We start from the raw sequence: 14979 nt of genomic DNA, 5'->3' as shown, positions 1-14979 counted from the left end.
GTATTGAGCAACACTGAGGTATTTCAGCCTCTGGACCAACGGCTCAGTTGCACCAGTGCACACCACACGATCAAGCACTGACAAGCAAAGACAGTGCCCAAGGAAAATATTATCTTTTCAAGTCTCATGAAAATTCAAAGAATGGGGATCTGCAGCTATTGGGTATGTGGGCCAGGAGTTGCACAAACTTCAGAAGTCACTGAGGACAAGGCATCACCCTATGGTGATAATAACCAGTGTGCAGAGCAATGACCCTGATGTATCTAATGAAGATTAAATTAACGCTCCATTAAGAAGATGGGGGTGTAGAATACAATTCAGAGGGGAAAAATGCTTACATCGATAAAGGTTAAACTTTTTAAAAAACCTTTTACACTTAAGAATGGATCACAGAACAGACAAATTCATAGAGACAGAAAGCAGAGTAGTGGTGGCCAGCGGATGGTGGGGGAAGGGGTCAGAGTGTGGGGAGTGACAGCTTAACAGGTACAGTTTCAGTTTGGGATGATGAAAAAGTTCTAGAACCAGACAGTGGTGATGGTTGTACAACACTGAATGCCCTTTTTATTTTCTTTGTTTTTATTCTTTTTCTATTACCGTTGTCCCATTTTTCCCCCTTCTCTTCCCTGCCCCACTCCTCTCCCACCTACTCCCACAGTCAATCCCACCCTGTTGTCCATGTTCATGAGTCATTTATACTAGTTTCTTGACTAGACCCTTCCCCTTCTTTTCTCCCCCTTCCCCCTCTCTCCTCCCCTCTGGTCCCTGTCAGTCTGTTCCCTGTTTATGTGAATGTACTTAATGCCAATGAATTATGCACTTTACAATGAGTATAATGGTAAATTTTACATTATGCATATTTTACCATAATTTTTGAAGCACAAAAAAAGAACAGATAATATTTGAGTGCTATCATACTAAGCACTTTACATGCAGTGTGTCACAACAATGCGATGAGGTGGATGTTATGATTACCTTCCTCTCACAGAGGAGGACCTCAGCTAATGTGACTTTCCCCACATCAAGGTGAGGCCAGGACTCTCAGACTGATGGACTCAGAAAACTTACTTATTTGAAACACTCAGGTTGGATAACGTGGGAAGCTGAGCTTACGTAAAAGGTGCTGCCAATAACTTCAGAAAACTGACAGGAAGTCCATACAAATCCTGACTCTTCCAAGCAGGTTCTTAATAAAACATATGAATGGTGAATTGTTCCAGAAGACTAAAACAGACATACCTTCATTTTTCATGATGTAGTGGACAATTTGCCCAACAGTGTCACTATTGTCATTTATACTGTCATTCAACTCTGAAAGAAAAGGAGAAGGGGACAATAGGTTACAACTGGTCACCTGGATCAAGTCAATGAGACATTCAATTTCAGAGCCCAAGACCTCACTGGACAGTCTCCAGAAAACTCTGCCGATCACCTCATGCTAAGGAACCCAGCTTCCTTCCTTCAGCCCCAAACTGCCAGGTCATAGCCCACAGTGATTCCTTGGCCCAACAAACATAAAACGTGTCAGAACTGTTCATCAATTTCTTCTCAAGTCCCAACACCCACTCACTTTCCAAGACTCAGTCCACACCTCTAATATTTCTCTCTCAGCTCTTTGTTAGACCCTTGGGCATAATGGAAGCAAGCTAATTGAAAGAAAAATTTCTTTTTGGATTATTTTAATTGCAAATGAACTATATAAATGTGGAGTATTAACTTCTTTTTTTTTAATTGGGTAATATAATATTCATCCATGTTTAAAAGACTCTTGTTTCTTTTAAATATACTTCCAAATGATATAAATTTTGGCCATGGTTATTTGCTCACAAAGTCAGTTTACTTTGGGAGACTCTTCGAAAAAGAAAAAAAAAAAAATCAAACTTTAGTTCTGAAACCTGTCTGTATAATTTGTTTCAATAAGACAAGAAGAACCCCGACTGGTATGGCTCAGTGGGTTGGGCGTCATCTTGTAAACCAAAAGGTCACCAGTTTAATTCCAGGTCAGGACACATGCCTGGGTTGTGGTCCAAGTCCCTGGGAGGGGGCGTGCAAGAGGCAGCCAATGAATGTTTCTCTCACACATGAATGTTCCGCTCCCTCTCTTTCTCCCTCCCTTCCCCTCTCTCTAAAATAAATAAATATTTTTTAGAAAGAAGAAGAAAGGGGGAGAGTTGGTACACTTCATCCTAGTTCATAGAGAATGAATCAAGGTGTGTGATGTCCTACCCATGTACCTGGAAAAGCGCCTTCTCCATCACAGATGCTTCCTCCTCCACAAACATGCACATTTGGTGGGACAGTGCAGATACTGCCTGCTAACCAAACTACCGAGCGTCTAGCAAGGAGAGGGGGAGGCTCCACTTTCTGTTGACAAACACTCAGCTTTGGTTTACTCATAAGCTGCACATGACTCATCCTACAACTGTGTTCTCTCTACTTCAAAGGTCAGTGGGGATAGGAAAAACCAAGAGGCTAGCAAGCTGGCAAGGAATGAGGAAGCTCCCCCCACACCACCCTTGAAGATGGCTAGAAGGGTGACCTACTTACTCCAAATGTCACCTTTTGCAAAAACTGCCCTTTGAGAAGCTGAAAGGGATATGGAGAGTTATCTACAACTGCCCAAGACCCAAGTCAGGATGAACATTCATGGAAAGAACAGAATTTCATCTCTAAAGTTTTTCTAAACACTACCTAATGACCTCATTTAGGGATAAAAGGTGAGTCACCCTAACGTTAATAATAAGGCACCAGTTTTTTGGCATTCTTACACTGCACTGTTCACAAATCATTAATGTAAACAACATAAACTCCAATTTCATAGATTTAAGAGAGAACTCCCTAGCAAAAGTAATGCCCTCAAAGTGGTGAGATCTGTTGAATTTTCCCATTATTTTAATTAGAATCGAATTCAATAATAGTAGTAATAATTAATATTTACTGAGTGGCCATCTGTGCCAATCCTCACATGCATCTTCTCTCTAAATATCACAATAATCCTACAAGGCAGAGATTATTGTACTCATATAAATGAATTCAATTTTTCAATTAAATTGGCATTAAATTAACTAAAATTAAATTTCAGTCAAATTATACATAGCAGAGATTCAAAGCATATATAACTTGCCCGAGGCCATAAAGCAAGTAAGAGGAATTACCTGGTAGGCATTTAATAAGTGAAAGCCAGATTTCAAACGCTAGGTGTGTATGGTTACTGTGACGTGTATACGGACATTATGCCACACTACCTGTTGTTAACATGGATCATTTTGCCTCACAGAGATGAAAAAATACACACACACATATTTAAAAATCGTCCCCACTCACGCTCTCATAAAAAGAATCCAGATTATTCACCTATCTTTTCAACTTTTTCCGCATCTTGCTCAGCTTCTGTTGTACAACGATAGCCTTTCTTCTTAAGCAGGTGGCAGATGAAGACGCCAAAGAGACCCATGATGAAGAACACAGGGACAAGTGCATATGCAATATACTCGGGGTGTGTGCTCCCAGTATTGTCAGTGGGCGACGGTGTCGTCTCTGCTCTGGAGTTCAGTGTGCGGCTGCCACCATGGTCTGGAGGAAGAAACATGCATGGCCACATTACATGTCTGTAAGGAGCATGGAACACCCAATGACCTGGGGAAGTGTTATAGTAAATCCCAGTCTGCTGCTCCCAAAACCATGGGTCATGCAGACACTCATGGGTCTGGAAGTTCAGGCATACAGGGAAAGCCCATGTTTGGGCTAACACAGTGCCACCCTGTCCCTGCTACTCATAAACTGGTCCCAATCTGGATAATTTTTTTTTTAAACCTCTCCAAAGCCGTCTTCTGCTTCTTCATCTACAGGAGTACCTACACGGCATGGAATAAAAGTAGTTAGTAAAAGTATCCAGCACAGAGTAAACACATAATCCTTAGGTACCATTATTAGTACAGACTCAGAAGACGTAGATTCAAGTTCTGACTCCACCTCTTGGCAGCCATGTGACACTGAGCAATGACAGAAACGATGCCTCGGTTCCCGTGCGAAATGGGTACAGTAATAGTAGCTACCCACCCTTCTAGGGCTGCTATGAAGATGAAATAAATTAATATATGTAAAACATTTAGAACCATTTCTGCAAGACAGTAAATGCCAAGCATCAGTGGAGTCATTTGTGATATATCACTGGGCAAGAAGAACAAAGATCCTTGTCTCAGGGAGCTTCCTAGAAGGATTTAGTAAACTGACAGATGTGGAGTATGAAAAAGGGAAAAATCCAGAATGGCATTAAGAGTTTGGCCCAGGAGTGCAGAAGCATAACAATGAAAGCATATGCACTTGTTTATTCATTCAATGATCCAAATTAACATTTATGGCATGTCCTTTATGTGAAAAACTCCATGCTGGGAGCTGGATAGAGGGAGTGATAAGTCACATAACTTGGCCACTACCATTTTGTAACTTGTAGGGTAGCATTGGAATCAGCCACTGAAAGTCAACACGTGGGCAGATCATGACAGAGTGGGAGAAATGATGTGGCAAATACACATGGGACACCAGAAGGGAAGAATGATGGTGGGGACCTGTTTTAAGACTTCAGAAAAGGGCAGCTGGAGAAAAGGATAAATTTGCTTTTAGACATGTCAAAGCATCACATGGACTTACACCAGAGGCAGTCGGATATCTGGGCAGACCCGTGGGATGCAAGCTCCTCCGTAGGAAACTGAGTAACCTAAGTGAGACAGGGCCAATTAAGAACTGACCGTGTAGAAAATCAGCAAAGTACCAGTTCACAAATACAAAATGCGGAGAGAATGATCAAAGAGGGGATCAGGCAAGATGAGAACTAAAGAAAACTATGGGCTTTGATTGAAATGAAGTCTCATTATTTGGAATACTCATATCATGAAGTGATAAAAATGGGGTTTTCTACATCAAAAAGATTCATACATGTTGCTTAAGAAACCCAGAAACTGGAAAGCTAGATACATTTAATTTCAAGCTCTCTCAAGAGTATTTTGGTGAAAAAAGAATCTGTGTTGTAATGATTACGTGGAGGACAGATACCTGGTGTGCAATGACCACATTTCATCACTGCAGCAAAGGTATCAAACAGAGCCTAATTTGCAAACCAAGATGCATAGAGCAAAGGGTTACCTCTGCTACACATAGAAATATCCATTATCTTTGAACCTGAACATGAAAGGAAATTGCTGGTTTCCTAGGTTTGTAAATGGCTGCATTCGGTATCAGGCAACCTCTAGAATTTCAGATAACCTATATATTTTTTAACCTGTATTTTCAACCTATATATTTTTTTCTGATTTCTCTTCTAAGAATCAAAATAATTATAATTCTAAATAACTTATTTATTGATTCCTTTTTACTAACACTCATTCCACACACCAGGAATAGGTGAAGCAGGCAGCATGCTAAAACTGAGAGGGTTTTATTCAGACTCATACTCTGTTTCAATCAGGAGGTGAAAACAAATTCTTTTTGGGAGCAGTGGGAAACAGGGATGAAAGCAGAGGAGCTGAGAAGTGGATTCAAGCAGCTCCTCCTGAAGCAGGTGGCTGGGAATGTGTCTTCATCGTTAATGTGACATCTAGCAAACCCTTGCAGATACTACATTATTTACAGTGCTTGTGACTTACAAACATGTATCAGTCACGATGTCATAATTATTTTAACATGAAAAAACTGGGGACGATATAAATCTAATGAGCGAAACATGAATTATGGAGAGATGCAATATAGGCACTGGGGTTAAAAGGTCAATACTGCTTGGCATAAATAACAGCTTGGCCACTTACCAGGCTTCTCACCTTGGTAAATGCTCTGTGCTTTTTCCTTATATGTAAAATGGAGTCAAGATGACTGTACCTTTCTGAGGATCTTAAAACATGGCTCTAAACTACTAGACACAGCTCCCATGGAGATGTAAGGTCTATAGCTCCTCCCCTTGAATATATACTCTGTGTGTTGCCTGACCAATAGAGGATGTTGGAAGTGATCCGTTGTCATATGCAGTCATCAATTTGCCAGTCATGTAATTGAGCCATCTTGGAAGAAGATCCTAGAGCCCCAGCTGATGCTCCATGGAACAGAGATGAGCTGTTTCTGATAAAACCTGCCCAAATCATAGATTCCTAAGCAAAATAAGTGATTACTGTTCTTTTAAGCCACTAAACTCAGGAGTAATTTGTTCTATAGCACTAGTAACTGGAAGACTACATCATGGAGTCATTGTGAGGATTAAATATATTAATAAGTTAAGCACTTAGAATAGTGTCTGGGAAAAAATAAAGCACTATAAGTGTTTAGTCAACATCTTAATAGACCAACACTATTCAATATGGTAACCACCAGCCACAAATAGTTATTTAAGCTTAATTAAGATTATATTGGGACAACCATAATAGAATAATCAATAAAATATACAGAAATAAACTTAATTAAGATTAGGTAAAATTAAAAATTCAGTTCCATGGTTGCACTAACCACATTTCAAGTGTTTGATAGTCACATGTGGCTAATTTGCTATAATACTGGACAGATCAAATAAAGAATATTTCCATCAACCCAAAACTTCTATTAGACAGCCCATTATCGATGAAGAATAAATTTTAAATCACAAAGGAACTATTCACAGATAATATCTAAGTCATTCATTAACTTAAGTAAGTTTAGCCTTCCTTCTATTTACTCAAATAATTTGCTTAAAGACACTGTGTCTACCTTTCTCCTTCACCCTCAGCTGAATCATATCTGAATTATGAACAAATTAGTTATTTTAGTACAAATTAATAGCAAAAGTTTGTGCAGCATTATTTATAAAAGTCAAAAATGGTAGTACCCACATGTTTGACAATAGGATAGTAAGAAAATATCTAAGTCAATCGTAGTCTACCATTTTGTTACAGAGCGGGGTCCTCAAAATCCCCAGAGCCTACAGTTTTGGAATGGGGAAGGGGACAGCTTTCAAGATGCCTTTGCATACCTATGGCTGGTAGCTAGTGTCTTAGTTATGCACATGGCTTTGGTTCTTCCAAGGCCCCAAGGAGATGGGAGGGGGTTTGACCATAGAATGGTGAGGAAAGAGCCTACAGGGCCTGCACAAGGTTCTATGAATGATCAGAAGCAGTCACCCTGCCCACTATGTCACAGGGATGTAAAAATAAGGCGGCAGCCATTTGCAAAGGGAGATCCATGTGGCTTTGAAAGGGGAAGAACCATGCGGTTTGAAAGGGAAAGAAAGGAGAGAACCATGCGTGATCCAGTGCAACCCGGCACATGTTTTCCTGGACTGTTATACGGAGGCTGATGACCTCATACCCCAGATCCTGAAGGAGTCAGCTGACAGGTAAGGGATGGGGAACTTCTGGGCATGTTTTTGGCTTCTAGCCTTTTGGGGAGCAAGGGAAGTGCTGGGTCCCGTGGGAGAACAGGGCTCTGAGCCGAAGTGCTCACTGCCCTCCCCAGGTTGTAATATTGTAAATAAAGACCTGTTTTCCTCAATACTCGTCGGCAGCCGTCCGTCTCGAGAGACGATGGTGTAGCTTCTTAAGAGTCTATCTGCACCGCCGAGAATGGCTGTGCAGTCCGACTCGGGAGTGACACGGTATCTGTCTCCTCCCGTGTTGAATCGACATCTTGCGATGACGCTGAAGCTACAGAGCCTGGGCAGGGTAATATGGAGGGTCTGCTGTTGCCCATGCAGCAGACCCCCCCTCTCTTCGCAGCTGAAGGGTCCAAGGGAAAGACGGAGTCGATACAGCTTGGGTTCAGGTGCGCCGCAGGAGTTGCCGGTGTTGACTACAGCGTCAAACCGCCTTAGGGACTCCGGCTCCGGATTTTCTGTCGGGGTTTACTCCCTTAGCCTTTCCCCTGAAGAGGTATGCCGCAAGGCAGCGGAGGTTTTTTGGAGTCAGAGTTTTCCTTCTCTGATGTACCCTGACATACTAGCTGTTGGATTTTACACCAAGGTGACATGTGAAAGAACCCCCTTTTGCTTGATAACAGTTTGATGAAATAAAATGCACCATTTAAATCTGTTTATGAAGATGTTGTGAAGATATGGGAAAACAATCTAATGTTGAATTTTATAAGCTAGATTCAAAATCTTACATATAGTATGACCTAACTAGTAAAAAAAAAATGCATAAAGGCATAAAATATAGAAAAAATAACCAAAATATTAAGTGATTCTGGGTAATTGGATAATAGGATAATTTAAAATTTTATTTGTATATTCTAAAATTTGTACATATGTATTACTTTTGTATCAAGGTGGTCAACACTTTAAAAAAAAAAGACATAGAGCAGAGGTTGTCAGCCATTTGGGAGTCACAGACCTCTTTGTAAAGCTGTTGGAGGCTATTCCAAAATTCTGCCTCCAATATTTGTGACCTCTGAACCCCAGTTAATACAAGGACAAGTGAAATTATACAAATGATGCCTCTATTTCTGTTTGGGCAACACAGTGGACACTGGGTTCATTCACTGAGATTAGAAACATCTGAAAAAGTTTGCTTGGCGTTATGGATTGAATTTTGCCTCCCTCCCGATTCGAATGTTGAAGTCCTAACCCCAAGTATCTTGGAATGTGACCTCATTAGGAGACAGAATCTTTACAATGGTAATCAAGTCAAAATGAGGTCATTACAGTGTCCCCTAATTCCATACGATTGGTGTCGTTATAAAAAGGAGAAATTTGAGACAGCCATTCACAAAGGGAAAACACCATGTAAACATAAAAGGCAGAAATCGGGGTGATGCTTCTACAAGCCAAAAAATGCCAAAAATGGCCAGCAAGCCACCAGAGGCTAGCAGAGAGGCATGAAAGAGATCCCGCCCCACAGCCCTCAGAAGGAAACAACTCAGCCAACCCTGATCTTGGATTTCTAGCCTCCAGAACGGAGACAATACATTTCTCTATTTTAAGCCACCCACTCTGTGGTACTTTGTTACAGCAGCTTCAGCAAACCAATATGCTTGGCCTGCAGAGGACAGTATCACGAGTTCAGTTTTGAGCATGTGGAGAGAGAGGTAAACAGGGGGACATTCAGATGGAAACATCTATTGAGCAACTGGATCTACACCAGGAGGAAGCAGAGGAAGAGAAGCCAGGGCACTTAGAACACAAAGGAAGGAGTTTCCAGAAGGAATGAGCAGTCAGCTAGGTCAAACGTTGCAAGAGAGAACTAAAATAGGAAGGAAATGTAAATGGTGTAGCCACTATGGAAAAAAAGTATAAAGGTTCTTCAAAAATTAAAAATACAACTACCATATGATCTAGCAGTTCCATGCCTGGGTATTTATCCAACAGAATTGAAATCAGGATTTCTTCAGAGGTATCTGCACACCCACGCTCCCTGCAGCATTATTCAAGATAGTCAAGTTATGGAAACAACCCAAATGCTACTCGGTGAATAAATGGATAAAGAAAATGCAGTGTATACATACAATCAAATCCTTCTCAGCCTTAAAGAAGAAATTCTGTCACAGGTGACAGCAGATGAACCTGGAGGACATTATGCTGAGTGAAATACACCAGTCACAGGAGGACACATACTGCCCGATTCCATTTATGTGAGGGACAAAAATGGTCAGACTTTTAGAAGCAGAGGATATCATACTGATTGCCAGATGCGGAGGAGAAGGAAATGGGAAGTTGTTGTTCCTATGGGTATAAAGTTTCAGTTCTGCAAGATGCATAAGCTCTAGAGATCTGCTGCACAACATTATCTACAGCTAACAGTACTGGGTTGTACACTTCCAAATTTGTGAAGAGGGTAAATCCCACATGAATGTTCTTACCATGATGAAAAGGAGAAAGAAAGAATCTAAGAAGTGCATTTATAGAAAAAGAATCAAGAGCTCAGACCAATTAGGCCACAGATACGATCCTAAGAACATATGAGAAATCTTTAGTTTCTAATTTAGGATGCAACTTGTAATTTTTAAAAAAACTTCCCTCTGTCATTTCTTGAAGTAAACTTCAATTCCTAAAATAAATACATACATACTACAGGAAATGAATAAATAAATTTTAAAAATAAAATAGGAAGGAAGAGCAATGCATGGGACGTCCTGGTGGCCTCAGAGGGAAGTTTTTCAATGCAAGGGAAGCTAAGGCTAGTCCCTGGGTTGAGGAATACAGACTCTTTTCTAGAAGTAGAATATGTTTTGAAAAGGCCCAATACCAGACTCCAAAGCACTATATGGGATGAACTGCAAAACTCTACTATTGTCCACTATCTCTGACCTCCCTCCCAACTCTGAAACCACAGCTCACATGTGCAGGCTGCAACCTGGTTCATCTCAACCTCTTCAAAAATAAGCCTATCACTTCATCTCCAGTACCTTCTGTAGGTAGCAAGAGCATTGGAAACAGGAGTTCTCGGCTCTCACTGATAAATGATTCCCTTCCACAACCTTACAAGGAAAAAAAAATGTCCAACAAGAGCCAGCGTTTATCAAAACCATTGGGTTTTTCCTTGCCCCAGCCAGGTTTATTTATTTACTTACCTACACTAGGTTTAGTTAATTAACTCACTGTATTTTGAGGGCTCACTATGTAGGTGTGTTTTGCCAAGATCCCACTGAGAAGGTCACAAAGGGAGACATGAGACTAAAAAGATTGAAGACAGCACAGAACTGAGGAAGAAGTATAAGGAATGGCTAAAAGTCATCCCCCGCTCCCCCCAAAATCAGAAGCCATTTTCTAGCTTGTTTCCAAGTAATACTTGTATTTCCAACTGACTCCAATGGTTGATCTCTCCATCTTACTCAAATCTGCATTTGTCCCATGACATGCAGGCAAATAGCTCCTGCTATAGATATGCTGATTATCAGAGGAATTCTGCCTGAGGCCTGAGTTTTTGGAAAAACAGCCAGCCCCTTGCCAGACCTAAGGTGCCTCTTCTGAAGAGGTGGGATATATGTACAAAATAATGATTGTTTACCAAAAATGCTCAGGAACCTCAAGACCAGACTCAGATCAGCAGGGGTCAATGGACCGCAAACAAAGAGATGTCAAGGTTGCTTGCTCTTCCTTGGAATCCGCTGGCACCCATATGTCCGTGGTCATCAGTCACCTCCAGCCCCTCCCATTCTCCTTGCCCTTGACAGAAAAGAAACCTGGATTTTGCACTGTCTGAAGATGGACTTGAGGAACGTTGAAGGCCCCCATCTTCTCGATTAGGTATCTTCTCGATCAATAAACCTTTCCTTACTCCAAACTCTGACATTTTGAATACTGGCCTTTTGAAGCTTTGGGCACATGGACTTTAGACTGGTAACAAGAGGAGCTGAGAAGAAATGCTGCAGAAACTGCATTCCTCAAACCCAGTGTGCATCTCGGGAGGGTTACTAAAATAACAGGGAAACCGATGGTGATAACAAGAGACTACAGATAAGGAGACCTTGTGACTTCTCCCAAGCAGCTCTGTTCCACCCAAGGCCAAGAGCATTTTGATGATCCTGATAGCAATTCTCTTTTTATCAGGAAAGGGTTTGCATTCTCAGAAGCTAGGGTTTCCCAGCAGTGACCCAACAACTCTGCGATGGGAAAGGAGCTTGGTTAGTAAGTCGAGAACCCACATCAAGTTTGGCTGGAAAAGAACTCTTAAGCACACACATACACACACACACACCCTTCTTTTTCCTTTTTTTTTTCTTTTTTCTTTTTTAGCATACATTCAAATCACTGTACTCAAGGGCAGTAAGATCACTCAACATGCATTTCTCTAGAAGTCCTTTTTCTTTATTCAGCTTTGCCACCTGCTACCTCCACGCTATTGAACAAGTCACTTTACCTCTCTGGGCCATGATTTGCTCAGCTAAAAATTATGAGCTAGTACCAATGTCCTTTGCAGTTCTCAAAATTCTACAACTTCCCCAACATCTACAGCCTCGTCCACAATTCACTCACGGTTGATGCGACTGGAAAGAAAAATACAAGCCCACCCTTCTGTGTCCACGAGGCAAGATCCAAAACTATCTAAAAACAAACCCATTTCATAGCAAAACTGTAATAGTTAAATGCTCTGTCTCTCTGACTCATCTTGCTCAGACCCGCATTGTTCCCATGGCCTTCAGGCTAATAGCTCCTGCTTTAAATGAGCTAATCACTAGAGGAATTCTGCTTGGGGCTTGAGTTTTTACAAAAACAGCCCTTATTTTCCCTTCTCTTGACAACAGAGAAGCCTGAACACTGTGCTTTCTTAAGGTGGATTTGAAGAACCATTAAGGCCCTTATCTTCTCAATCTGGCATCTTCTCTATGAAGAAACCTTTCCTTACTCCAGACTTGGACATTGTCAGTTTGGGCATTTTCGAAGCATTGGGCACATGGTCTTCGGACTGGTAACAAAACCAAATCTGACAGATTCATTGGTAACAAAGCCTGTTCTCTTCTAATGTGAGGCCATATACAACCTCTGTTCCACTGAGTTGACTGCATAAACATTTAGTATATTTGCTTAGACCCCCTCAAGGTTTAGGCCACAGCGACAGGGTTTCAGATGGTCACAACTGTGAGGTGGCTACTATCACTTTAGACAACAGGAAATGGAGGTCCAGGAGGGTATATCATTTACTCAGTCACACAGTTCAAAGCTGTTAAGAGCCAGGAGGAAAACCAGGGCAGATCATATTTCAGAATGGTACTCATAACCAGATCTACTAGCTCCTGCAAAGCGACCTTCTTTTTTAAGTTAACTGATTAAACTATTTAAAGCAATTACCTACACTAACAAAAGAAGAGAAATCAAGGCAAATTCTAAAAAACAAAATTATCCCCAAATCATTCCTATTTTTGGCCATAGAGGTTACCAAAGTCATAGAGTTTTGAAGATCATCCCCCACAGTGCCAGTTATTAAGACACAGTACTTTCCCAATAAATTTTAAAAGCTTAAAATATATGAAGAGAATGAGCTCATACAAAAATTGGAAAGTAGTTTAAGTCAGTATATAAATAAGTGCTAAATTTTGTAGTGAAACTTCAGGCAGCTGCCAACTTCTAAACCCCTCTCAGATAAACAGCTGCTACAGCCACACCCTCCACTACTCCACAGCTGTGACTAGGCAGGGAGGGGACCTCCAGACAGGACCTGCCTGTTCAGAGTCTATCCAACCATGACAAAATCCCTCCCAATGCATATAGCAATTCACCTTTATTTTGTCAGTCTTTGAAATGCCACCACAATCCAGGAGCACAGAACTCTGATTCTGGGCAGCAAAAATCACTTTGGGAAGAGATGGATGCCTAAACAGCTGTCCCAGCAAAACATACGCAAATCAACAATGCCTGGCCATGAACTCCAGCCTGACAGATGCATTTGACTAAGAGGCCCCTTGAAAAGCGCAGCTGTCTTAGGTTTTTGCTAATACCTGGGTAAGCTCAGCTGCACTCTAGGTGGTGCCAAAAATAGAGAGCTCAGGGCAGAAGGAGCACCCCAGGTCTGGAGACAGGCATTAAGAGTGAGACAGGAAAATTGGGAGGTAGCAAGTAGCCAAAGATATCAAAATATCACCTGTGCCCAAGACAGTTCCTTCCCTTCCCCCATACCTAGCTAAATGTGCATTCAAATAGCTTTTGTTAGGACAAACATAACCAAATGCCGTAAGTAAAACTTGATTGGAGCCTGGTTCAAAATTTTAAACAATAATAAAAATCTTGAACAGCTACAAAGGATATTGAGGACAATTGAGGAAACGGTATTAAAGACTTGTTTATTTTCTTAGGTGCAATTATGGTATTGTGGTTATTATGTAAGGGAAGTCAATCCCACAAGATGCACAGTAGATGCATTTAAAGGTGGAATGTCTGCAGCTTGATTCCAACTAATTCAGCAAAAAAAGTAAGTAGACAGACAAGCAGGTTAGGGTGAGAAAGCAAATATGACAAAATGTTGATTCTAAGTGGGTAACATACAGGTGTCTGTTTTATTGTTCTTTCAACTTTTCTGTAGTAAAAGTTCACAAAGTCTTATTTTATCATTCTTTTTAAATACCCGTATGGGACCCTAATGATCATTTTTAATGGGAAAATGCATTTTAATTTCCAACCTAATTACTCAATAAGGAATGTTTGAAGCACAACCCATACATACTTAAGCTGTGCTTTTTCTTTGTATTCCACTGGAGTTGAGAAGGGAAGTAACTAGTGTGATTCAGGAAAAATAAAAAACGAACTTCATATTAGGTTTCAAAAGAAAAGTTGATTTTTTTTTTGCTGTTGTTATTCTCAAGAGAACAAACACTCTTGACAGGCAGGAAATTGGAGGAACAACTGGAACCACTCCTGAACCCCAGATAACTACCAGAACAAAGGATTGAAATTAGGGTGATGTCAAAGGTATTTAAAAATAATGATAGAAACTATAAATGTTTACCATCATAGTTGGATCAAACTAACTCTGCAGAGTCAGAGAAAGTTCCTAGCATTCTTCATAACTGTCTCAGATTCACCATTTGAAGTGATTTCTTAGGCCAGAACTCCCAGACCAAACACAACCCCCCCCTCGGGCACCAAAGGATCTCACCGAGACAACAGCTGCTCCTTGGGAGGAGACTGATTCACTTCAGGATCCCTGTGTTTTGAGAAGCCAAGGATCTCAACTTCTGGACTCTTCCAGAACCTTCCAGGACCTCAAACAATGCTTTCCATTCAGAAGACAACAGAAGGTTTATCTGACCTGGCCTCACCCCAGACCAGAGAAAGGTCAGCTCACCAGTATCTGCACTGGGACACAGCCAGGAAGCCACCAACCGTGCCTCTAAGGCTGAGAAGACTGAGGTGCCCCCCAGTAGACCCCAAGAGGGAAGAACATCATGGGGTCCTCAGAGAGGGGTGTCAGCCAGGGGCTGCAAGGACTAGGAGAGCTCAGGGCCTCCCTGAATCTCCTCCTTCCTCTTTTCCTGTTCTCTTGCCCCTTCCCCTGCCTCTCCCTCCTTCTCTTGTTATTTTCAGTGTAGTCCATTTGG

General features: G+C 41.3%; 1 protein-coding gene across 1 annotated transcript in view; it reads right to left on the bottom strand.

Moving 5' to 3' along the window:
* The window catches only part of RELL1 (RELT like 1), a 62056-nt gene that overhangs the window by 27479 nt on the left and 19598 nt on the right, over window positions 1–14979 (bottom strand). The window contains exons 2-3 of the mRNA XM_090266991.1: window positions 3355–3573; window positions 1240–1311 (exon numbers count right to left, since the gene is read on the bottom strand). Coding sequence (XP_090123117.1) covers window positions 1240–1311; window positions 3355–3573 — 291 coding nt within the window. The remainder of the gene's footprint in view (window positions 1–1239; window positions 1312–3354; window positions 3574–14979) is intronic.

The sequence above is a fragment of the Furipterus horrens genome, unplaced genomic scaffold (assembly GCF_987537825.1).
Source record: "Furipterus horrens unplaced genomic scaffold, mFurHor1.1.pri manual_scaffold_2, whole genome shotgun sequence".
Lineage (NCBI taxonomy): Eukaryota > Metazoa > Chordata > Mammalia > Chiroptera > Furipteridae > Furipterus > Furipterus horrens.
Note: the sequence above shows the minus strand (reverse complement) of the source record. Positions and strands in the feature narration are given on the sequence as shown.